Source organism: Musa acuminata, chromosome BXJ1-5 (genome assembly GCF_036884655.1).
Source record: "Musa acuminata AAA Group cultivar baxijiao chromosome BXJ1-5, Cavendish_Baxijiao_AAA, whole genome shotgun sequence".
NCBI classification, from domain to species: Eukaryota; Viridiplantae; Streptophyta; class Magnoliopsida; order Zingiberales; family Musaceae; genus Musa; species Musa acuminata.
Genome location: NC_088331.1, coordinates 44,246,276 through 44,269,891, shown reverse-complemented (window position 1 = coordinate 44,269,891; position 23,616 = coordinate 44,246,276). Strand labels below are relative to the sequence as shown.

General features: G+C 39.5%; 3 protein-coding genes across 9 annotated transcripts; 2 read left to right on the top strand and 1 right to left on the bottom strand.

Annotated features, from left to right (window-relative positions):
• Positions 1-241: 241 nt before the first annotated feature.
• On the top strand, positions 242-1,851 carry LOC103985433 (extracellular ribonuclease LE). The gene is made up of 5 exons (XM_009403123.3): positions 242-444; positions 539-705; positions 795-950; positions 1,164-1,362; positions 1,447-1,851. The coding sequence occupies exons 2-5, from the start codon at positions 601-603 to the stop codon at positions 1,668-1,670; spliced, it is 684 nt and encodes a 227-aa protein (XP_009401398.2). The 5' UTR covers positions 242-444; positions 539-600; the 3' UTR covers positions 1,671-1,851.
• Positions 1,552-10,572, bottom strand: LOC103985435 (malate dehydrogenase, chloroplastic). Of its 3 annotated transcripts, none has more exons than XR_010513635.1 (3): positions 10,464-10,572; positions 2,901-4,409; positions 1,552-1,702 (listed from the first exon to the last, which is right to left on the bottom strand). XR_010513635.1 is itself a non-coding variant. In XM_018825740.2 (3 exons), the coding sequence occupies exon 3, from the start codon at positions 4,370-4,372 to the stop codon at positions 3,134-3,136; it is 1,239 nt and encodes a 412-aa protein (XP_018681285.2). In that variant the 5' UTR covers positions 4,373-4,409; positions 9,903-9,996; positions 10,464-10,497; the 3' UTR covers positions 2,724-3,133. The 3 variants fall into 3 exon arrangements, 2 of the variants coding, with proteins under 2 accessions (XP_018681285.2, XP_065040418.1); XM_018825740.2 differs by lacking the exon at positions 1,552-1,702 and adding an exon at positions 9,903-9,996 and having other exon boundaries at positions 2,724-4,409; positions 10,464-10,497; XM_065184346.1 differs by lacking the exon at positions 1,552-1,702 and having other exon boundaries at positions 2,724-4,487; positions 10,464-10,521.
• Positions 10,573-14,414: 3,842 nt separating this feature from the next.
• On the top strand, positions 14,415-22,815 carry LOC103985436 (beta-1,3-galactosyltransferase GALT1). 5 transcript variants are annotated; one of them, XR_010513634.1, is made up of 9 exons: positions 14,417-14,604; positions 16,073-16,956; positions 18,953-19,188; positions 19,285-19,566; positions 20,600-20,728; positions 20,821-21,000; positions 21,857-21,964; positions 22,199-22,493; positions 22,610-22,815. XR_010513634.1 is itself a non-coding variant. In XM_009403129.3 (8 exons), the coding sequence occupies exons 2-8, from the start codon at positions 16,203-16,205 to the stop codon at positions 22,406-22,408; spliced, it is 1,899 nt and encodes a 632-aa protein (XP_009401404.2). In that variant the 5' UTR covers positions 14,415-14,604; positions 16,187-16,202; the 3' UTR covers positions 22,409-22,815. The 5 variants fall into 5 exon arrangements, 4 of the variants coding, with proteins under 4 accessions (XP_009401404.2, XP_009401402.2, XP_065040416.1 ...); XM_009403129.3 differs by having other exon boundaries at positions 14,415-14,604; positions 16,187-16,956; positions 22,199-22,815; XM_009403127.3 differs by having other exon boundaries at positions 14,418-14,604; positions 22,199-22,815.
• The last annotated feature ends 801 nt before the right edge of the window (positions 22,816-23,616 follow it).

Genomic DNA, 23,616 nt, shown 5'->3' with positions numbered 1-23,616 from the left:
ACTTTCACTATTATCTTTTTAGTAAAACATTATATACTTAAATGCTTGATAACTATTACCAATTGCTATAAATTTCTATGGTCAAACCAATCATCTTATACTGTTCTTGCCCCAATATTTTGGTACATTATTGTGTTTCCTTAAGTTTACATGCACACTGAGAATAGGTCATGAAAAGTTCAAAGCACTTGACCCAACCCAAGTCAATGTCCATTAAATGGTGAGCCAACCTAATCTGCATTCCTGAAGAGGGTGTCTATGTCGAAGGCTGTCTCCAAGAACGCAATACTCTGGATGGAGCACATGAGATCTTCCTCCTCCCTTCCTTCATCACTCTTCTTATCACATAGTTCACCTCTCTAATAATAATCTAATTTTGTGACTCCCAACTCCCTTGTTTGCTTGGTCGTCGTCTCTCGCCTGCAATCTTAGTAGGATTGATTGGTGAGCTTTCCATGTTGCTTCCTACGTGGGGTTCATGAATGTGGAATATGCTTGTTTCTATTCTCTTGTGTGTTTATATGCCACCATGTTGCAGTGGCTTGCCTCACCTCAGACCCTGACACAAGCATCAGGGAGAAGGAAGGATACTTCACAGCCATGACAAGGAGGAATCCTCCGGTGGTCTCTCTTCTTCTCCCTCTCCTGGCAGTTGCAACCACCAGTCTTGCACAAGACTTCGATTTCTTCTACTTCGTTCTGCAGGTTAGGGTGCCGTTTGTTCTTTTCTTCTCGGACTCAGTTCACTGTAACGATGATACGCTGATGATCATCATCCATTGGAACGCACGCAGTGGCCGGGATCGTACTGCGACACCGCGAAGAGCTGCTGCTATCCGACCTCGGGGAAGCCGGCGGCAGATTTCGGCATCCATGGCCTCTGGCCCAACTACAACGATGGTTCCTATCCGTCTAACTGTGATCCCAACAACCCTTACGATGCTTCCAAGGTGCCTAATCCTATCTTATTCTCCTCCTCTCCTCATGATCCTGTGATGATTAGGAGAATTGGGATACTCTGCAGAAATCATGGGCCAGATTTGAGTCTCCATGCAACACATAAAAGAAGATTTCCTTCTCCAAACAACATGATTACCATTTTTGTGTTTTTGGTTCGTGCAATGGTGGCATCCTATGGAGCCGTCTTGTTGCTTTGGTTGCAGGTGAGGGACCTGTTGAGTACCATGCGACAGAAGTGGCCGACCCTAGCGTGCCCAAGCAGCGACGGCACCCAGTTCTGGACCCATGAGTGGGAGAAGCACGGCACCTGCTCCGAGTCCGTCCTCGACCAGCACGGCTACTTCCAAGCAGCTCTCAAGCTGAAGAAACAGGTGGACGTTCTTCGGATCTTACAGGATGCAGGTAAACTCAACAGTCACAATATGATCACACCATTGATTAACGAAGCCTTGTGGTGGTCGTCTGAGATGGAAGCTGCTGCTGCAGGGATTCAGCCCGATGGTGGCGATTACAGCTTGAAGAGCGTCGTGAGCGCCATCAGCGACGCGATCGGTTACACCCCGTGGATCGAGTGCAACAACGACGAGGCGGGGAACAGCCAGCTGTATCAGGTTTACCTGTGCATCGACGCTTCGGCGGCGAAACTCATCGAGTGCCCGGTGCTTCCACGGAAGAGGTGTGGTTCCGAGATCGAGTTCCCGTCCTTCTGAGATGCCGGCGCTTTCTTCGTCTAGTCTGTTCCCTGTGAAATAAATTCATCGATGATGTGCTGTCGGACAAACGAATTGGTCAACTTATATAGTCTTTTACCAAGTTGTGTTCCGTTTGCATTATTATTATTATTATTATTATTATTATTATTACTACATGTTATTCTAAATATTTATGTTTTCTTTGTGTCTGCTGCTTACGTTTGAGATGTATTTGTGGATTTACGAACGAGAAGTGGAGATAAAAAAGTGTAAAAGGCTCTCCCAGTGATATGATTGCGTAAATTATGGCACGGTCACCGCTTTATTAGAATAACAAGAACAGGAAATAAACCCGCTTTATCAGACTTAGACTCATTTATAATGATGATGTAAACTTTTAGATATTATTTTTACACACATTTATAATGATGATGTAATTTGGGATTAAACCCGATGAATTTTTCACAACACATTGATAGTGATGATATACCAAATGATTCATTTCACACCTAAAATATTAACATCTGATAGTGATGATGTACCATATCTACTTAGCAATTATTCAAAGCACAGTCGATAGATGATGACGCACCAAATTCATTTAACAAAAAATTAATATTTAAGATATTACTCTATAAATTTTATATCTAAAATATTAATTTAATGATAAAAATAATATTCACTTATCAAAATTTGAGAGTCAAAATCCCATGGAAAACTCATCCAATCAATCCTAGCGTTACTAGTATATTGGTTGAACCGATGAGTCAACTGATTATATATATATATATATATATACATATATATATGTATATATATACATATATATATATATATATATATATATATATATAATATAATATAAATAACATATATTTTGATTGTATTGGTAAGAGGGAAGAAGTACTAGAGAAAATATTAACTTAGAGCACTTGGAAAGGACAACACAACTACTCTACCCAACCGTCACAATCAAAAAAGTCAAAAAGGAAAATGTTCTACTGCATGTTCTATCACTAAAAACTTCCGGTCATGATATTGCAAACCATGAACAGCAAAAGGACAACCCCCTAATCACGGGATGGTAATGCCATGTTCTATTGCCGATGACAAGTCAATTTCGAGAAACCTTGTTCTCTTGAATCATACAAGGTTCATGATCTCTATTTGAAAGGTTAAACAACATGGCTAAACAGCAAAAATAAAACTAAACAAGAAAACAATATCAGTTGATGGATAAGAAAATACCCAATGCAGTTGCCGAAAGAACCGTCCTTCCTTGGGGTCATTGCTCAGTCCTCTCTTCCCTCTAATATTGCTGAAAACAGCTTAACTTCTCTCGAATCTCCTCAAGGGCATAACTTCTCGAGCTTAGAACATGGAAACCTGCTTTAGCATCAAACTGGACGGCCTTGACCATCCCTGTTTTTATTCTGTTCTTGCAAGACTACTGATAAAAAAAAAAGATACAATATCAAAACTTAAGCAGATTCAGCATTTACCGCCTGCTTGTGAACAAATGCCATGCCCTTCTCAATGCTAGCCTGCAACTCTGGCTTTAATGCTTCCAGTGCCTTGGTCTCATACTCTGTCAGACCCTGGAGATCAGAAGATACAATGGCTTCTATACCTTTCTTTCCGATCTTGACTCTTGATGCAAAGAAAGGCAGCTCAGTTAGATCAGACTCTACAAAGGAGCACTCATAAACATCCCCGTCGCCGTCGAGAGCATGAAGTGACGCTTCAACAAACCGTGCTGCTGCATAGGCCATGGACAGGGTTGCGGATCCAGCACCGGCTTTTGCCTCGACAACCTCTGTGCCAGCATTCTGTATTCTTAGAGTCAGCTCTTCAACCTCAACATCCGTAAATGTTGTCGATGGCCTTGTCTTCGACAACAATGGTAAAATAGTAATGCCAGCATGACCCCCTACAACTGGTGCATCCACGTCGACAAGCTTTAGGTTCTTCTTTTGAGCAACAAAAGTGTTAGCTCTAACAACATCAAGGGTGGTCACACCAAAAAGCTTCTTAGGATCATAGACTCCCTTTTGCTTGAGTACCTCTGCAGCTATGGGAACAGTGGAGTTTACTGGGTTGCTGATGATGTGGATGAAGGCATCAGGACAATTGTCTGCAACAGCCTCAATCAGGGTCTTCACAATGCCAGCATTGATGTTGAATAAATCATCCCGTGTCATGCCTGGCTTCCTTGGGACTCCTGCGGGAATGACAACAACATCAACTCCTTTCAGACATTTGGCTAATTCTGATTGTCCAGTGAAATCCAAAACTTGAGCAGGACTATTGCAATGGCTGAGATCTGCAGCTACTCCTTTAACATTCGCAATATCATAAAGATGCAGTGCTGAGACCAGAGGAGACATCTTAATCAGAAGTCCTAGAGGTTGGCCAATCCCACCAGCAGCCCCAAGGACAGCCACCTTAAACGAGGATGCATGGGGGTGGAGTTGATTTAGAAAAACTTGTTTTGGTTTAATCTTTGGAACAAAAGATGCCTGGAGAGAAGCATTGTCCTCCTTGCCCAAAAAGGATGTATCTGCTTCAATGCCAACTGAGGATGCTGCCTTTAGGCCACTGAAAACATTGAAGGACTTTGAGCAAGTAAAACCAAAGCCAGAGGCCTTGGGTCTTGCTCCCAACCTAGGTTGAGCACAAACTGATCCAATAGACACAGTTGTAAGTGCTGTCAATGCCATCGTACACCACAATACAGGGAGCTAAGAGTATAAACCCCTGATTTTTAAACCAAACATCAAGAGTCGGTCAAAAGTAAAGCATTCAAGTTTGTGAAACTTGCATAATTGAGTTGATCTGCTGTTGTTCATTCGCATATGCCAAGAAGCACAAACCATTTGAATCATGACAAAGGAACCAAAGAACACTAGAATTTACGTATGAAAAGAATCATAAAAGTAATGGAGAAACAGAATAAAAAAGTTAACTGCTACTTGTGAGGCAAAGACCAGGGAACAGACATGTACAAATATGACACAGATAGGTTGACATACAAACTTGAAAAAGTAGGACATGCAGTACATGGATACATTTTATCAGGACGTATTTTGTATAATCTCAACAATCTATGATTGCGATTGCATTAAACTTATGAAAAGTCAATAAAAATTAGTCAGAATTAACTAATACCACGTCACTCTTATGTAATATTACAAAGGAAAGCATGCTGTAAAAAATAATTTACATTTTGAGTCAAATTTTGCTTATAAATCAATTTTTCTTTGTACTTTACAGCTGATAAGGTTGAAAGGAAACTTTTAAATGCATTGTTTATTTGTAAAATAAACTTTTTTCACATATAAGTTGCTCCTAAACTATGTTTGACAATAAAATCCTCAACCCTTGAAAAGTAAGCAAATATGGATCAGTGCCCTTTTGCACTAATTCCATGAACAGTCCTCAGGCTAGCTAAGGTTTAATGGTAATTTAGCTGAACCTAACCCCAACCCCCTCAAATATTGACCAAAATGTATTCTTAACAATTCAGGGACTTCCAAACTACAAAGGGTATTGGCATAAAAGAAATTAAATGTAAAGACATGTGCATTTTTAACAAGTTGTCACAGAAATGTCTAGAACCTAGAGGATTGACACCATTAGTGAATGGCATGTCATTTGCCAATACTCTATGGGGCGCTTATCATTTTGCATTGTATGTATTCTGGTGGTTTTCAAACTCAGATTGTGACACCATAGGCAAACCAGACCAACCCTATGTTAAAATTGAATATTAAAAGAAGGTATCTTCTCTAACATTATGTCATCATCAAGAACTTCATGCATTCAAATGCACATTCAGAAGATACAGAAGCAAGTCATTGGATACTTTTACTCAATTTGATAGAAAATACCATCTGGTCCAATCTTACTAGTTTCCCTAATTATTGTAAGATCACTTCCAAATTATTGTAAGAAGCAAAAGACAAAGGGAGAACAATACAAAGTGTTCGGGGAAAATTAATGACATCCTAGTCAGCCAAACATAGTTCAAGTTTGCATGTGCAAGAAGGGTGAGATGGTCGCTAAGGTGTCTCTAGAGCTTTCCTGAGGGCTACGATGAATATGCTCATGTGCTCCGGGGATGACACGTACGAAGACTGAGGTCGAGCGGGTTTCTCGACCTGATGCCCAAGTTAACCTAAGGTGGATGGGTAGAAATAGTAAAAAATGTTTGACCTCAATTACTGTGCAAAAGATCTTTTTATACCAAGTAAAAAGAAGGGTAACATCCCGTAGAATATTCCTTAAGAGAACAACCCATAATTGTCTCTTTTGGACTAATTTCCACGTTGGCATACGAAAGGGGAAAGTCTTGTCACCTTTATACCAACCGGACTGTCATGTGTATGGCCACATTTTGAGTTATCATTGGTTGGGAAGATTCCCTTATCATTTGTCCCATGCCGAAGGTGCACTTTGGGAACTCTCCTAGAGGGGTCAAAGTGCAGTCGGTGGGCGGCTCGACACGGGAACCATGTGGAAGTGGAGGGGGGATCCCAAATGCTGGGCGAACCAGGTTGGGCTAGGATCCGCTCGATGAGGTTAGGAACTACTCGACCCGATCAATGGAGATCGTTGAGGTTGAATCGAGACTAGTCGACCTAGTCACATCAGGCGTTCGTTGAGGAGGTCAAGTCTTGATTAGCTAACCTGGTCACCTTGGGCGCTCACCTAGGAGGTCAGGTCGGGATTGACTAACCCAATCACCTCAAGCACTTACAAGGAGGTCAGGGAGGGATTGGTCAACCTGGTCCCCTCAAGCTTTAAGGTGACTGGCGTTCCATCCAACAACAAAGATTGGAATGAGCGCTTTTTCTTCATAAGGAGTTGTAGAACTAGGGTTCGATTGGTCGACACATCCCATAGATAACACCCCCCCTTCCTAACCCCCAAGGTGATAGAGCAAGTGCTTTAGTTGAGGGAGATACTCTCCTCTTCAGAGGCCATTAGGAAGATGGATGAAGATTGGTTGATCAATGTGGGTCTAAGCTTGACTCTTCGGGGTATAACTTGAACTCCTTTTTCCCAATGTCCAGTTTACTCGATCCATGACTTAGCTCTTTGGGCTTCTTGCAGGAATGGACCTTTGAGCGATGAAGAGGTGGGCAGCAGGCTCTACCTCAAGTGCGATGGTTGCTTCCTCAGCCCTCGTCTAACCTCCTCAAGAGCCAACAACTAAGCTTCCAAGGGAGACTCGAGCTGAAAGGTCCCTTGCCATCAGACAACTTAAGAAGAAGGCGGTTATGAATAAGGTCATGCACACTCGAGCCTCGGCTAGGGAGGACCCTGAGGTCAACCAAGCCCTAGAGATAGAGGTGCCCAGAGGGCCTCAAGCCCCCAATGTAGCTTAAGCACCCAAGGCCTCCTTGACGAAGAAGGGAGGTAGGTGGAGATCAGTGTACAAGTTTTGCAAGAGCAAGGCGCTACCTTCATGGCGCTAAAGATCATTGAGCTTCTACTAAGGTGGGACAATCTACATGTCGACCAATGTGTGTGGGACAATGACGAGGCCTTGAACCAATATTGCCGAGGCTTGCTACGTTGCCCAATGGCAAAGCAAGTGTACTCATGGCCCTCGAAGGTTATGATCGATGCAGCCTTCAAGAACAAAGTGGTGGTAAGTGCCTCTAAGTTATAGGTTGGGTTTTGTTTCTCGGGGTTGCTCCTTCAAATTCTATCTTATTTGCAACATCACCACTACATCATGGGTTTGATTGATTAAGTGATGTTGGGAGTATCATCTCCCAATAGCCGATAAAGATCGACAACCTCGATGACAAAGTGGAGGAGCTGAAGAGGGAGTGGGGTGACTCAACCCTTGTCGACATTCTTGAGGCTTAGGCCGTCAAGTGTAAGGAAAAGCTAGACGAGGCCTATCAACACCTCTCCAGCAAGTCCAAGTATTTGAGGACCATTCGGGGCCACAATCACCAGATTGATGATGAGCTGCTCGAATAGGTTGGGGAGCTCAACTCCATGAGGACCTATAATGTCGAGCTCCTCAGCAAGGTCATGGAGCTGAATGAGTAGATCATGTGGTTGATTAAGTAGGTAGTCACACTGAACAACTAGATTGAGTCCCTACAATAGGAGCTTGAGGTAGGAGTGGGGCGACAGTCTATATCCCCATCATCATCTACACTTATTGAGCGAGGTTCAGGAAGACTTTAGCAGGGGGTAGAGCATTTTCGCTCGAATGCTCGTTGAGGGGATCGGCAAGCTAACATTCCTATGACTTAGGCCCTCCTTATACCACCAAAATGTTTGGAGAAAAATCGATGATGTCCTAGTTAGTCCAACATGGTTCGAGTCCACATACACATGAAGGGTGAGATATCCACCGAGGTTTCTCTTGAGCTCTCTCGAGGGATGAGGTGGATTTGCTCACATGCTCCAGGGATGACATACATAAAGACCGAGGTCGAGTGGGTTTCTCAACTTGGTCCATCCGACGCTTAAGTTAATCCTAAGGTGAATGGGTGAAGATAGTAAAAAATGTTTGACCTCGATTACTATACAAAAGATACCTTTTTTGTATCAGGTAAAAAAGAAGAGGAATATCCCATGAAATATTCCTTGAGGGAGAAATTCATAACCACCCCTTGGACTGATGTCCACGTGGGCAGACTAAAGGGGCAGGTCATGTCTCCTTTATATCAATTGGGCTGCCACGTGTATAATCCCATGTCAAGTTATCATTGGTTAGGAAGATTCCCCTATCAAGAAGAAAATGCATATGACATGGATCAATAGAATTTCTTTTAACATATCTACATTTTCAGCTAGATATGTGGAAACTATTAGTACCATGAAACACCAGGTCTATCAGAGTTGAGAAAATCCATAGACTAATTTTTGTAAACATTTCTTATCAGTGAAAAACTTTGTGCAAACTCACATGTTTAATTATAATTACAATGAAACTACCTTCATTAATATACAGATTATCTTGTAGGTCCACATAACCAAAGCTTTCATTATGTTAAACTTAAGGAAACATGCAACTCTCTAAGAAGGACATGTTATAATGACCTATTTGATGTGATAATTGACCCATTAACTTAGTGAGTCTCAATCATTAGTCCAAAATGCCTAAGCTCAAATTATTGACAGTAGTTCCATCTAGCATTATAATCCAATTCAATCCTCCCCCCGCAACGGATGTGGCACTAAACTGAGGTATCACATTTGTTGTTGATTCATTAGCTAAAGAATAAAGCTCTAGGTATAATAGTCAAACCCTCTTATCTCAGTATTCTACAAGTTTAGAAGGGAAATTTCAATATTAAAGAAAACATATGGAACAAAGATGATGAGAAACATCTCAGCTTATGAAACAATATAGTTAAAGCAACTCAAATTTTACTTCAAGAAAAATGTGAAATGGCATAAACTAAGGTTTCATAAAAGAACTTAAATAAGCATTAGAAAACAACAGTCAGAAAAATAAGGAAAAAGACGTGCAGAACTATGCATGAGTCATCGTAAGTGAAATTTATTATGAGGACAAGCTACACTAGGACCAGAGGTTGCTAAAGTTGATTAAATGAGATACATTTCAACCATTAATTTGCACAATTACCACCATCTAAGTAGCTGGATGATTGGTACCTGGGATGGATCTGCAGAACCAAATTACTGCCTGAATAGCTTACTTTCACTTCTTTTTCTTCTTGCTTTTTATATAATATGTGAAAAATGGATGCAAGAAAGTGTCTGATTCATTCATTTCTAGTTTTTGTTTTTTTGTGAAAGATTCTGGAAACAACATTTTGTGTACTTGGAAGAGATTTACGAATTCTTCAAGTCCACGATGGTTAAATGGCCCTTGTTATACCCAGGCCACTGTTGATCCACCCTAATTCTTCCAGCCAAAACCCCAATCACATGTGCTCCGGTGATGTTCCTGTTTCCTTTTAGCAACACCAAAAGCAGAAGAAAGGCTAAATGGGCACTCTACTTTCTTGTTTGGTAGCAAATATCTTTTGGTGCCTATAAGGCAAAAAAGCAAACAGAAAGTGCCCAAAGGTTCCATCAGGCTCAACCCCTTCTGGCCGCGTGAAACGATTGAAAAGGAAGAAAAGGTTATCGAAATCAGTAGAACATGGTAGAAGAGGCATCAAACAAAGCTTTTAAAAAAGAAATGGACCCGTAGATCAAAATTCAAAAAGAATTAATAAAAAAGGAAAAAGACAACCATGAAATATCTACCTGAGGCCCTACCATCCACCTACCGGGCCGGATTCAAGAGACGCAATGAAATCAACAGGTACAAAAGTACAAACCTCGCTAACAGCCAAAACTTCTGCGAAAAAAGATTCAAAAGGAGAATGAACGATAAATAGAACGAAGAATTAAATGATCTGTGCGGATGACTTTTGTTCTCTCAAAGATCCCATGTCGAGGGAGGACCAAGAATCTAAATTCACTCAAGAAAATCGAAGGAGAAGCTATTAGAACTTACGTCTTCCCATTCAACACTAATTTAGATCTCGGATGAACCACGTTGAAACTAGAGATCACACCGTTATCTACCAAATCAAAGCAATCGAGGTAACAAAAGGACCTAAATCGTCGTAGTCCAGATCTCAGATCGCACGAAATAAATCGGGAGATCTCGATCACGCTACAAAGGTACATCCGTACCCAATCCGTTTGGCCAAGATCAGATCGACAATAGTAAGAAGCCCAAGGAAACCAAATCGGATCAGACACACCAAATGCGAGACACAAGAAATGTAGAAGAAGAAGATGATGAAGAAGAAATATGACCTTCTCACCGAAGCCAACTTTCCAGTGACCAACGAGCGGCGCCCGACGGAGTTCGCGAGGCGAAATGGCTCTCTCTCATATTTATAGTAGGCCTCCTCTCCTCTGGACGAACGAACGAACGGAGAACTCATAAGTGGTCACGTTGGTCGAGCGAGTCCGTTGCTGATCGCCTGTTCAACTCAAGTCAGCTTAGACGATCCCCCACCAGTAAAACAATCCGTGCCCCCACTACGACGCCCCAATAGAACGATCAGGGCCCCACTTCTGCGCATTTATTGCTGAATCCCGACTGTAACCCATACAGGAGATTCTGATCGCCTTTGGTTCGACGATCCTCACCGGTAAAACAACCGGACCCCACTACGACCACCAGTAGAACGAGCCCTCTTCTGCGCTCTATCAATTGATTGCTTAATCCCGTCAGCAATCATACAGTAAACGCTGATCGCCTATTAAAAAAATACTTAACCTCATTTATCATAATTATTAAAAAAATACTTAATCTCATTTAAAAAAATACTGACGAAAGATATAGCATGTGATAACATGTGAATGAATGGTATGAAAACGATATGTGAAAAATAATTTTAATGGTGATGACGAATGATAGTACCATGAATAGCTGCTGAGGTAATGATCAGTAACAATGATGTGATGATTGGGCTTATTAATATCGATTTAAATATTAATAATGAGAAGAAAGAGAAGATAGAGCGGTGAGATATCTATGTTACCACCGGAAAAGGAAGAGAAAAAATCATCAGCACTACATTGCTCAATCTCCTCTTCCTCCTTTGGCACTACTATGCATATGTGTTGACGTCGAATGAGGAAGAGAAGGTAGGCGAGATATTATCATCGACATCATACTTAAATCCTCGAATGGTCACTTCGTCCAATAGCATGATGGATTCGAGGAAGAGGTGGTGGGGGGCGAGGAGGGAGAGGTTACAAGTAAGCTTGGCAAAGAGATATACCTTCTTCGAGGTCTCGAGCTTTAACCAGCCCATGAACGATGCATATACCTGACCATAATAGTTTGATCGCCAACTTGCTTCCGGATTATCTCCGCTCGTAATTGGAGGGGATCTGATTCAACGATGAGGACTAATTGCCACATAAAATGGAGGTTCAAAGATTACATATCCGACGGTGAGAGAGATAACAAATTCTCATTCTCCTTTTCGCTCACCTCTGATACTATGGTGGTGGGGGAGAGCATCAAAAAGATGGTGGCAATGGATCCGACGAATAAGAAGGAGGATGGGGGTTTGTTATCTCTTCCACCATCAGAACTATACTCTTTAGGTCTCCATTTTGTGTGCGATCAATCTTTATCGTCTGATCGAATCTCCTACAATCATGAGTGGAGCTGATCTAGAAGTAGGTCGATGACCATAATCCTAAAGATCGAGAGCTTGAAGTAGACATGTCTTTTTGCAAAGCTCGCTCACAACCTCTCCCTCTTCGCCACCCATTGCCCTTTTCTTAAAGCGACCATCCAATGATTGAGAGCGACACGGATACAAATGCCACCACTTGCCTTCTCTTCATTCTCCAGTGCCAATGTAGATGAAGAGCAATATCGGAGGAGAAAGAGAAGGTAAAGTAGTGTGGTGCCAATGCAAATGCCTTACCTTCCTCATTCAATGCCAACGTAGATGCCTCATCGCTCTATCTCCTCTTTATCATTATCGTTAATATTTGGATCGATATTGATAATATTGACTATATCATTGTTGTTGCCGATCACCACTGCAACAACTACCCATAACACAATCGTTTGTCACCATCATTAAAATTATTTTTTATCTATAGTTTTTATGCTATTCATGCATGTGCTATATCTTTGGTTGATAAATCCGATAGCATAATGATAAATAAAATTAAATATTTTACTTTCATAATTATAAATTTTTTTAATATAAATTTTTTAAATTTATAGATCAAAATACTAAAAAGGTTTAACTATATGAGAACCAGTGGAATTTCAAATATAATATAATTCACAGCATACGATCACTAAAACTAAAAAATAAACCAGCAATTTATGATATCTATTGTTTGATGTAAGCAACGGGATTCATAAATCAATTTGCACTTACAATGCTGATATTTTATTTGTCCTATGCAGTATTAAATATGAAATTGAGACAGGTATACTGATGTTTATCTTAATTGTCAATCCGATGCGTTGAGATTTATTCGACTTAACAAGTTATTCGAAGAGAAATTATTTTTGATCGTCTAACTCAAAGATGATTCATCTTTCGATGTAAATCTCCTGAATTAAGTGACTTTAAAACAAAAGTTTTGATCTGATAGAATATTGGTATTGAAGCAACAAATATGTCATTAGTCTACTCTGATGGGATCTAATCGACTGGAATCTCTGTCCAGCTTCAGTTGATGATTAATATATATCATATCAAGTTCTGATCTTAATTAGTCATCTTAATCAGTGTCCATCATACCGAATCGTACCGTCCGATATGGGCGGTACGTACCGGTTCCACAGGTCAATAGTACGTAGACCGCTCGGTACCGATTCGACTGTAACAATGTAGCAGTGCACTATAGCAGTACAGTAGTACAGTGCACTGTAGCAATACAACAGTACATTTTTACTATTACAGTGCACTGTTATAGTAGCAGTATAGTGCACAAGTACACTATAACAATACTACAATACTCGGTGCGTCTGGGTGTACCGCTTGGTATATCGTACCGTATCGGTATCGAGCCCAGGTCAAAATACCGGTACAATACGATATTACGAACCTTGATCTTAACTATGATAAAAAGAGACGGCATACCACAAGCAAAATTCATTTAATCCCCTATTAACTCAACTCATGTTGAGCTTACAATTGTGTGTGATTCAGAACTTCCATGATTTCATTTAGTATATAATGGGTTTAATTGTGTGATGCAAAGCAATAACACAACATGTCGATATCATGGAGAACTAACACAAAATCAAATGTTCCACCCAATTTAAGACAAGTCTTCAAACCAAAACAAAGGTTGAACTACTCATACTACCCTCATGCTTGAGTAATAGACTTCCCATATGCCGTTCGGTGCACCTAAACTTTACTGGGTGACAAGTGAACCACTTGGAATCTTTGACTACAAGCCCTCATGACGGTGGAAGAGACCACGATTTGTCAAGCGACATCCATCTACCATACTTCTTGTTGTCAAACACTGTGCGATTCCACGTGTATTGGACGTCACGGTGATAACTTATGCATCATTCGTTGTATTAAGATTAACGCAGCGCCACGTGTTAGGTGACTGATTAAGATGAGGGGGGTTATATCTGGAATTTTATATCGCGAAGAAATCGTACCGTAACTGGTCCTCCCGTCCCGCCTCGAGAGTCTTGTCCCGATTCGTGTCGGTTCCGAGACAAAGGAAAAGCAAAAGAGGCACATCGTGTCAGAGTACAGGATAAACGTTACCCGAACATCTACCCGTGTTGTTACTGGGTGAGAAGTGAAGCCCACATGAAGACTGACAGAGACCGCAGAGATTGTTGTTTCACGAAAGTGAATTTGGAATGGAACAATCGGGTTAAACCCGGTGCTCTTTTTCGCCGACGCTCCGTTCGAGTTCCCGCTTTTCTTACCCGCCCCCAGCATAGCTCGATGTAGACCCCACGTAAAATTTTCCTACTGTCTCCAATAAACAAGAGGGTGGTCCGGCGGGTGATTAAAGGCGGGGTGGGAAAGTTTTTCACAGACTCTTCAAACCTTCGTGGTGACTTCTCCCTCATCTTCACATCGAATTAATGTCTCTAGTTCAGTAGGACAGCAAACGGTGAGCTTACCTCCTCCCTAAATGCTTAAGTTTTCACGTTCCAATCCCGCGGGATCGCGTGGAACAGAGACTTACGCTCACCGGAGACACATTTCGGTCGCGTCTCAAAAGTCTAAGCGTTCGGTTGGGGAAGACCAAATAGCGTTCGGTTGGACTCTCCTCTCTCAGATGCGTTCATCAGTTGCCGGGACGCCGTGCTGATCGCTCGATGTTTCGGCGTGGAAGACGTGACCGAGGAGAGAGTTTTTGTTGTCCTTCTCTGTCCTGGCCGTCTTCAGCCCCAGATCGGACGCCGTCTTGACGAAAACGCAATAGGGTACTGCTCTTCTGCTCTTCCTCTTGCTCGATGGTGCTATCATCACTTTCTGAGCCAGATTTGAGCTGGAATGCTGTTGTGTGTGTGATTGGCTCCGTTCTTCTTGCTTGCTGTGATCATTTCGGTACGTTCTTGTTGTTGTTTTTGTGTTTCCGCTTGCCTTTTTCTGATTGGCCGCTTCAGGACTTTTCCCCCCTTTGTTCCCGCATTTTTCCTTTCACTTCTGCGGTGGTGCATTATTCTATGTTTCGAAGAAATAGTGTTGCGTTGTGCTTCCGGGTTCTTGAGATCTGGCAGCTTCTCTGGTTCCAGAGGATGCTGTCGGTCCTGGAACTCACGGGTCTTTGTTCCTACCTCTTTAACGCTCGCTCGAGCCCATGATCTGTTCCAGGTTATGAGCTCGGCTTAACTATCTCCTGCTTTCTGTAGGAGATTGATCTTGCTCTTATTTCTTTTTGTTTTTGTATAGAGTTGACTCTTTCATTTACATGTAATGATGCAGCTAAGAGAGAAGAAAGGGGGAGAATAAAGATTTTGTTTTGGATTATTTTTGTGGGTGGCGTAGTGAGTGATTGGTGAAGCATTTTGGTGGAGGCAGTTGATGGTGGGTGGGTTTCTGTCTGCTGTGGAGTCTCTTTCATAGGGCTTCGTCCCCTCCTTGTGGAATCTTTAAGAAAATGAGTATGATTTTTGAGATAGAAGGACGAATTTGCTGTTCAATTGGGTGAAAAATTATCTTATTTGGGTGTGGTGGACTTGTTTTCAGTCTGAAAGTAAAATGATATATGCTGTAGCAATCCTTGATGAAAATTCACACAAGAGATCCTAGCTGGAAGATTGGGACTGGACCTACCTGGTGGTCTCAGTATTTTTACTACTCAAAAGTGTCCTGAAATGGGTGGTGCTTAAGATTTATACTTCTTCTAGTGTCGCCATTTTAACATAAAAAAGTTCCTTTTGGTCCTTAATTGGCTTCTTAGATGTTGCTTTGAAATGGTCAATGGAAGGCTGCATAGTTTTTTTTACTAATTTAACAATGTACGAAGAGGATCCTGTTTGCTTGACTACTTGTCTAATTCATGAACCTAATTTATTGCACAGTTGCAGAAACAGCTTGTTATGTTTGGAGATTAGAGTTTGCTTTGGCACTTTCTGGAGTTTCCTATCTCTGTATACGTTGCTTTTATTTGTCTACTTTGGTCTTGAATTGGTTGTTTCAACCATACAATGTTATCCGGTTACTTCTTTGTTGTTTTAAGTATTTAGAATAACCAAGGTTGTTGAATTGCTAACATCTTCATGAGATTAAGCAATTCCTCTGTGAAGTCTCTCTAGCTGTGGTTTTTGCTTGTATCAAGTGATAAGAATCAGTGTCAGTGCTGAGAACTTACTAATTTTAATTTTGTTTGTCTATATTATTGGCATGTTTTGCAAACTTGATGGAGTGTTTCCTATTGACTAATTGCAGGAACTTCAATTGCTAGACATTCACCAGCAAACAAAATCAATTTTATATTTATATACATCATCTTCCTAAAGGTTTGAGTTCAATGGAATAGTAACTTTATAATATTGTTACAAGGTACATTTCATGAAAGATGAAGAAATGGTCTGGAGGCGTTATATTGGTGTTTTTGTTCACTTTGCTGATTTTGAGGTATGGGATGTTGGAGAACCCCCTAGCTGAAAGATTACTGCCAAGTCCTTTCTCTCGTAATTCGTCTGAACGCCTTGATTGGTTGGCTTCTGGAGACCCGCCTGCTATTCAAAATCCAGGAACTGAGTCACTTGTAATTTCTGCTAATACCATTGTCTCCCAGCTTTTTGCACCAAGAAATCTCTCTGATGTAGAACAACGGTCATTGCAAACATGGAATCATTTGGATCACTTAATAAGTCATTCCAGTGGTTTGCCTCAAGCTATTGAGGCTATTGGGGAAGCTGTATCTGCATGGGAAAGCCTTATGGCTTCACTCGAGGACAAAAAAATAAACAGTAGTACACAGCATAAAGTCAAAGAGAAACAATGCCCATATTCTATCAAGAGAATGAATGTTTCGGAATTTGACAGTGACACATTCAAGTTAAAAATTCCTTGTGGATTGATTCAGGGTTCTTCAGTTACTTTGATCGGTACTCCTGGTGGCCTTCTTGGTAACTTCCGTGTTGATCTAGTTGGAACAGCTCTTCCAGGTGAACCTGATCCTCCTATCATCTTTCACTACAATGTCCGTCTTCAAGGTGATAAATTAACTGAGGATCCAGTGATTGTTCAAAATACGTGGTCTGTAGCCAATGATTGGGGTGCAGAGGAGCGTTGTCCTTCTTCAGATACTGACAATAATAAGAAAGGTAATAATTCTTTTTGCAAGTTATCGAGCATTATAGTTTAGAGGCTTATCTTTTATTCTCTGCTATGATATCTTTCTCTTATCCACATGTAAGACGTGCATGACAGTGTAGCTTTCTATCATTCTTTGATATCTTTAATCTGTTATGCTGAATTTATATTTTGCTTTCTAATTTTCAGTATATTTTAGATCCTAGAATTTATATTTATTGGATGTGCTGATCTTATGGATATCCTATAAAGTGTGGACTCTGACAGATATACCTACAAGTATCATGATACTATTGGTTCTATGGTACTGTGTTTTTGTGTGCTTGTTCTCTGGGGATCAATGGATGAGTTTATACCTATAATTGTTAAATTTATTCTTTATTTGCTTCTTTTCCATATTCTTTTTCTGGGATCGTAAAGCTATTTGAAAGTTTCCTCTACTTCTAAAAAATAATGAACATTTGTTTTTCAATTATCCATAAATTGCTAATATGTGAATTATACCATTGTGACTATGTTGAATTTCTAACCAATTGAACATCCATAGTATTATTGGCATTTTCAGACCAGAACAGGGTAGATATGACAGTTCTGGCGAGGGTACCAGGTGAAGGTACCACATGATTGACAAAATATCTGATAAGTAACACATAGGGTTAGGTTAGGGATATCTGGCTTGTGTTTTTTCAACCTGCTGATGGTGTCTATAAATAGTTGTGGACAAAAAATAAGGCTAAGAAGGGCAAGGACTGTGCTGGGGCTGATGGAAAGAGTAGTTAATGGATTATGGGTCTGCGGCAAGTGAGAAGTAGAAATAGGTTAGGATATGGGATAGATTATGGGCTTTTGATTACCGTATAAAGTGTCTTTCTAATACTTATTATTAATACAAAAAAATTGTAACATTCTTTTTCGAGATAGCAAGTGTGGTCTCATAATTTTATGCGAGATAGATGGCAAAGGCAGCAGATGTATTATTTGCTGTCTTTTTTGGGTTCAAATAAGAAACATGAGCCACGACAAGCTTCTTAGACTATTATTGTTCTTTTCAGTAAATCCTCTTAATATCTTCCTAATTTCCACATCACCTACTTTATGACTAAGGTATCATTTTACAAAGCTGTGGACATTCTATTAACTTCAGTAAATCCTCTTAGATCTCATCTTGGTTTGTATGCCTAATTTTCAAGCATAATGACATTATTATTTGGTTATATTTGCATTTTGCTAGTAATATCTGACGTCAAGATGATAACTATAACCTTCAAATTTGCATTCATCTTCTTTTGTTGGTTTTCCAAAGTAGGAAAACTTTGAAGGACTCCCAGAATTAATTGACACAACAATATAACAGATAAAGAAATATTTTGTTATTACTAGATTATTTGGTTCTTCACAAATTGTCATACAAGTCATGTTTGGTTGCGCAAATCTGTAAAAGTTTTGAATTCTTATAATTTTTCACATTTAAAGTTTTATGGGGATATGAATAAGAAAACACGGATGAAGAGAGTGGTGGTGACAAAAAATATACTGAGTGGCATCTAGAACCTATTCACCAAGTGGTTTTGTGCTTCCACCAGTGAAGTGGTTATGTTCTTTCAGATATTGCAAAAAGTGATGGATTCAGGACTACTTTCAATGCCAGATACATTATTTATCGGGCACTTTCTTGAAAGATCACTGGACATCAAAATCATCAACTAGTGCTGGTTGAAGCTTACACCTGTGCTGTGAGTATATCTAAATATTCATTGTAGTCCTCCTGGTGCCGAGAATTTTATAATGAATCCACCACTATTCAATAGGACTGAAATCATTGGTCCTTATTTAATCTGTTTTTATTAATGAGTTTATCTTGGATGTTCTAGTTTCATGAGCCCTAGCTACAATTTTGTGTTTGAGTTTTATCTCAGTTCACTTCCATGTACTTGGCCTATTTTATATGTTGGTAGTCTTGATTCTATTCTATGTTTCCTCTTATTGTTTCTTTGTTCTTTGTTGCAGTGGATGATTTGGAGCAGTGTAGTGCAATAGTTGGTACTGATGACAAAGGGATCTTTGCATCTAATAAGGGTCATAATATTTCTAGATCATTTCCACTGAAAAAAGAGGGTGATAAACCAAGAAGATATTTCCCTTTCAAGCAAGGATATCTTTCCATCGCTACTATTAGGATGGGCATCGAGGGAATCCAAGTAACTGTAGATGGAAAACATATAAGTTCATTTGCATACAGAGAAGTACTGTTACTGCAGCAAATCCATTTCTTTTTCAGCTTTTTTTTATAGCTTCAATGATCGATCGACTAACATTTTAACAATTTTTGGGTTGGTCAGAGCTTGGAGCCATGGCTTGTTAGTGAAGTGAGAATTTCAGGAGACATGAAGTTGATATCTGTTCTTGCCAGTGGCTTACCTACATCAGAGGACTTCGAACATGTTATTGATTTAGAATTATTGAAATCAAAACCTTTGCCCATCCACCAACCTGTTGATCTCTTTATTGGCATCTTTTCAACGGCAAACAATTTCAAACGCAGAATGGCAGTAAGAAGAACATGGATGCAATATGATGTTGTACGGACTGGAGCAGGTGCAGTGCGTTTTTTTGTAGGCCTGGTAAGGAAGGCGGATCTATTTCTTTAAATCAATCTGGGATTACTTAGATGCTTTGAGCATGTCCTTCCTTCTTTTGCCAGCTTATTTGGAATGATCACTCTTTTTCTAAATTATAACCAAGATAATACTGATATAACATTTTACTTTTCCATTTCTCTCACACCAATGCCATTTTTGAGATCTAGTACCATAGAACAGAACTACTAAATATGATATATCAAGAAAATTACATTTCAAGTCCTCCATTATTGCTACATTGTTCAAAACATCTCAGTTTATTGGAAACTTTCAGTTGAACTATAGAATATGGTTTGATTTTTCCAGTTAGGTTTCTCTGTCCTTTTGAGTAAAAGAGAGAAGGTCTACTTATCTTATTAACACTATTCTTAATCATAAAAGGGACTTAACATGCAAAGCAGTTCTTTTAGCCTACAATAAATCATATATATATATATATATATATATATATATATAGCTAATTAAGAGGCCTTATGAAATCCTTTGTGGTAAAATTTGTCATTCCACAACATTTTCTCTGAAGACACTTCTAAACTTTCTAAACACAAACTTCCAAGGTTAAGGATTTTGCCATCCTTATGAATAAAAAAAAAGATACTTGAGCTTCACCAAGTCTTAAAATAAGGCTCTACATTACAAGATAAAAAAGTTCTAGGTAATCATAAAAATATAATTCAAAAATTACTAAAGAAGACCTTTCTTGTTCAAAGGAGGTCATCAATTTGAAATTTAACTAATTCTGCTTAGTTGTTCTGTAACATGTAGTTAGCTAATTAAATTAAAGTTCTTTTTGCATTTCTACTTGTCTAAGCTTTTTGTGGTCTGAATCTGGCTTAGAGCTTTTTTGTTAATCTGATTTTGCAAAGAACCTTCCTGAAGGAAAGTTCCTTTTCTGAGGGTTCGATCAAAGTTACCCAATTTTATGTTCTTTTGCCTTTCAAGCTTAAAAGCTATTCTTGGTATATTCTACAACTTGTTGGCATACTTAAGTGATGTTTTCTGGTTTTTTAAACAGCATAGAAACCAAATGGTAAACGAGGAGCTTTGGAATGAGGCATCCACATATGGTGATATCCAACTGATGCCATTTGTTGACTATTATAGTTTAATTACCTGGAAAACCATAGCCATTTGCATATTTGGGGTAAGTTTGTACATGAATTCACAAAGACCTAACTTTTACCCAACATTTTCAATATTTTACTTCTCTAAAGTTTTTTTTACTTGTTTTGATAGACAAATGTTGTATCAGCCAAGTACATAATGAAAACAGATGATGATGCTTTTGTCCGTGTTGACGAGGTGCTTACTTCACTGACAGCAATAAATATCACGAGAGGGCTATTATATGGTAGAATCAACTCTGATTCTGAACCTCACCGAAATGTGGAGAGCAAATGGTTCATATCGCCTAAGGTAAAATTCTTGTGCTTACGTCCTTTTATCAGACCATAATGTCCCAACTCTGATTCTCAACAAGCCATAATGTCCCAACTGTCCATTTATCAGATCATTCTTTTGAATTCCAAATCAAAGAAATATCAACTTATTTTCAAAAAGATCTCTGACACAAAAGGAAATCAGCAATACAAGAATTAATAGAGTGACAACATTCTATCTCTTCAATCATAAGCTCGTAGCAACAAGGATTTTGTTAACTAAATTCTCACCTTGACATAAATGTGATGAACTTCTAATTTATGTAAATGACCCTTTTGATGTGAAATATATTCCTACAGGAGGCATCATTGTCACTTTTTTTTTTTTTCTGCATATAACTATCTTTGGAGATTGTGCCAACTTATAATCAAAACAAGAAAGTTATACCAATTTTATTTGCTGTATTTACCAATGTTTCAGACTTTAGCTGGTTCCAGATAATTGAACTGTCAGCAGTGTATGTTCGAACTACAAAGCATGATGTCTTTAATTTGCTTCAGAAGCACACAAGCATATATGGCAGAGAGATGATGATTCCTTTTTGGTTACTCCATCATGCCGAATCTGAGTTGACATCACCAATTTCTCATATGCCACTATTTTTCTTTTTTTGAATTGTTTTCCTTAAAGATTCTTGACCATCATACACTAAGAATATGGGATTTGAACCATCACTTCCTTATGTCACTGTTTTTGATTGAAGTCTCACATTATGTTAAACTAACTAAAGCATCTTCCAGAAAACAGTTTTTGACGGGAGTATTCCAGAAACTAGTTGTTAAGCTTGCTTTGTGTACCCCTTTTTTCTCATCCCTTGTTAATTTTCATGAAGGAATGGCCTGATGAGAAGTACCCTCCTTGGGCTCATGGTCCAGGATATGTGGTATCATATGACATCGCAAAGGCAGTGTACAAGCAGCACAAAGAGGGGCATTTGAAGGTACTGAATTCTCTCCTGCTTCATGTGATTCCCTCGCATTTTGACATAACGAGTAAAAGCATTGCGTGCTGCCTCAAAGGGTAGTCATGTTTATTGTTAAAATAAGAGATATTCTTAGAATTGAGATGCCTTGAAGAGTGGTCAACCATTTTGGCATAGACAGAACTCACTAATTCATTTTTTTTACTTCAAATTGTACTTCGTTTTCTTGAATGAAAAGATGTTAATGTGCAGATGTTCAAGCTAGAGGATGTTGCAATGGGCATATGGATAGACAAGATGAACAAACAAGGGTCAGATATTAAATATGTGAATGAGGGGAGGATTTGTATTGATGGTTGTGAGAACGGGTACGTTCTTGCCCATTACCAGGAGCCTCATGAAATGCTATGCCTGTGGCAAAAACTTCAGGAGACCAAAAGAGGAATCTGCTGTGGGGAGTAGCATGAGTTGAGGTGCCCCTTGTGGTATAGTAAAGTCTACTAACCTGCAGGAAGTGGACATCCTTGAAATGGTTTGTCTTGGACAGGTCATTGCTACTTGCCTAAACTGGTCCTCTTTTGATGGCTGGCTAACTACAGGTTTTAGTCAATCGATGGTTTTTGGAGATATTTACAGTGACTAATAATTTCCTTTTAACAACAGGCTGTTGCTGAGAAAGATAGAGAGAGAGTGTGTGTGTTGAATACACTTGAGAAATTATTTAGGCCAATATTCTGTACTACTATAATAAAAGGGAAATGTGGCTTGTGGTAGCAGAATGCTGAGATATGAGAGAGACTCTGATGGTTGTATGCTTTTGTAAAGATATTGTAAAGATAATTTATATAGTAAGTATCATTCTTTTTCCATGAGAAGTGTTCGACACAATTTTATGTTACAAATGCTACCATTCTACACAATTTTATGTTGCGTGTTACATATTTAAACCCTACTAACTATTTATTAACACCAAATTACAAAATAATAACTCATGAATTTCACTAATTATTTGATTAATTATTTCTCAAGTTTTATGAAAACTATTAATTTAGGATGTCAACGTCATCAATGTCGATGGTCAACCGGGCAACAGCAACGATAACGTTGGTCCACTCGCCATTACATACATCTTGTAACGCGGATCTCAAAGGTTTTATCCATTTTTGCACGCATCGCAAAGCACAAAGAACCTCTCGCGGAAGCGAAGAAAAAAGGGTTTCCCCTTCCTGCGTTTGTGCTCGTCTCGGTCCTCCCTTTCCTCTTCTTCCATGGCGGTGATACGGGATCTTTGCTGATCTTGTTGAGCTATCTCTCCTCCTTTCTCGATGCGATCACACGCTCTCAGAGCTCTTCCTTTGTTGCATGTTTTGGCTGTGCAGGACGTGGAAGAAGGATTCGGGTGCTGAGGCAGCATAAGACATCAAATAAGGTCAGTTCTGCTCTCCTTCTTCTTCTTCTTCTTCTTCTTTTGCTTCTTGTGAGACTTATTGCCTTAAAGGCGCCATCTCTTCCTTTCGATTTATTGCTCCGTATTCTTGGTGATAGCTTCAGAAAGATTCAAGGATAGGAAGAGACATGACGGCAATGAAGGTTGTCATAGATTCAATCTCTCTCTCTCTCTCTCTTTCTCTCTCTCCAATAATGGCTTTTAGTGAGATGCAGCAGTGCCT

What these genes read in the sequence shown, in the direction of transcription:
- LOC103985433 (XM_009403123.3), top strand. Translation starts at nt 601, where the DNA reads ATGACAAGGAGGAATCCTCCGGTGGTCTCTCTTCTTCTCCCTCTCCTG. An exon ending in ACCCTTACGATGCTTCCAAG is followed by an intron (nt 951 to 1,163) that starts GTGCCTAATCCT and finishes CTTTGGTTGCAG; the next exon opens with GTGAGGGACCTGTTGAGTAC. An exon ending in TCGGATCTTACAGGATGCAG is followed by an intron (nt 1,363 to 1,446) that starts GTAAACTCAACA and finishes CTGCTGCTGCAG; the next exon opens with GGATTCAGCCCGATGGTGGC.
- LOC103985435 (XM_065184346.1), bottom strand. Translation starts at nt 4,372, where the DNA reads ATGGCATTGACAGCACTTACAACTGTGTCTATTGGATCAGTTTGTGCT.
- LOC103985436 (XM_009403129.3), top strand. Translation starts at nt 16,203, where the DNA reads ATGAAGAAATGGTCTGGAGGCGTTATATTGGTGTTTTTGTTCACTTTG. An exon ending in TGCGTTTTTTTGTAGGCCTG is followed by an intron (nt 19,567 to 20,599) that starts GTAAGGAAGGCG and finishes TTTTTTAAACAG; the next exon opens with CATAGAAACCAAATGGTAAA. An exon ending in ACAAAGAGGGGCATTTGAAG is followed by an intron (nt 21,965 to 22,198) that starts GTACTGAATTCT and finishes GTTAATGTGCAG; the next exon opens with ATGTTCAAGCTAGAGGATGT.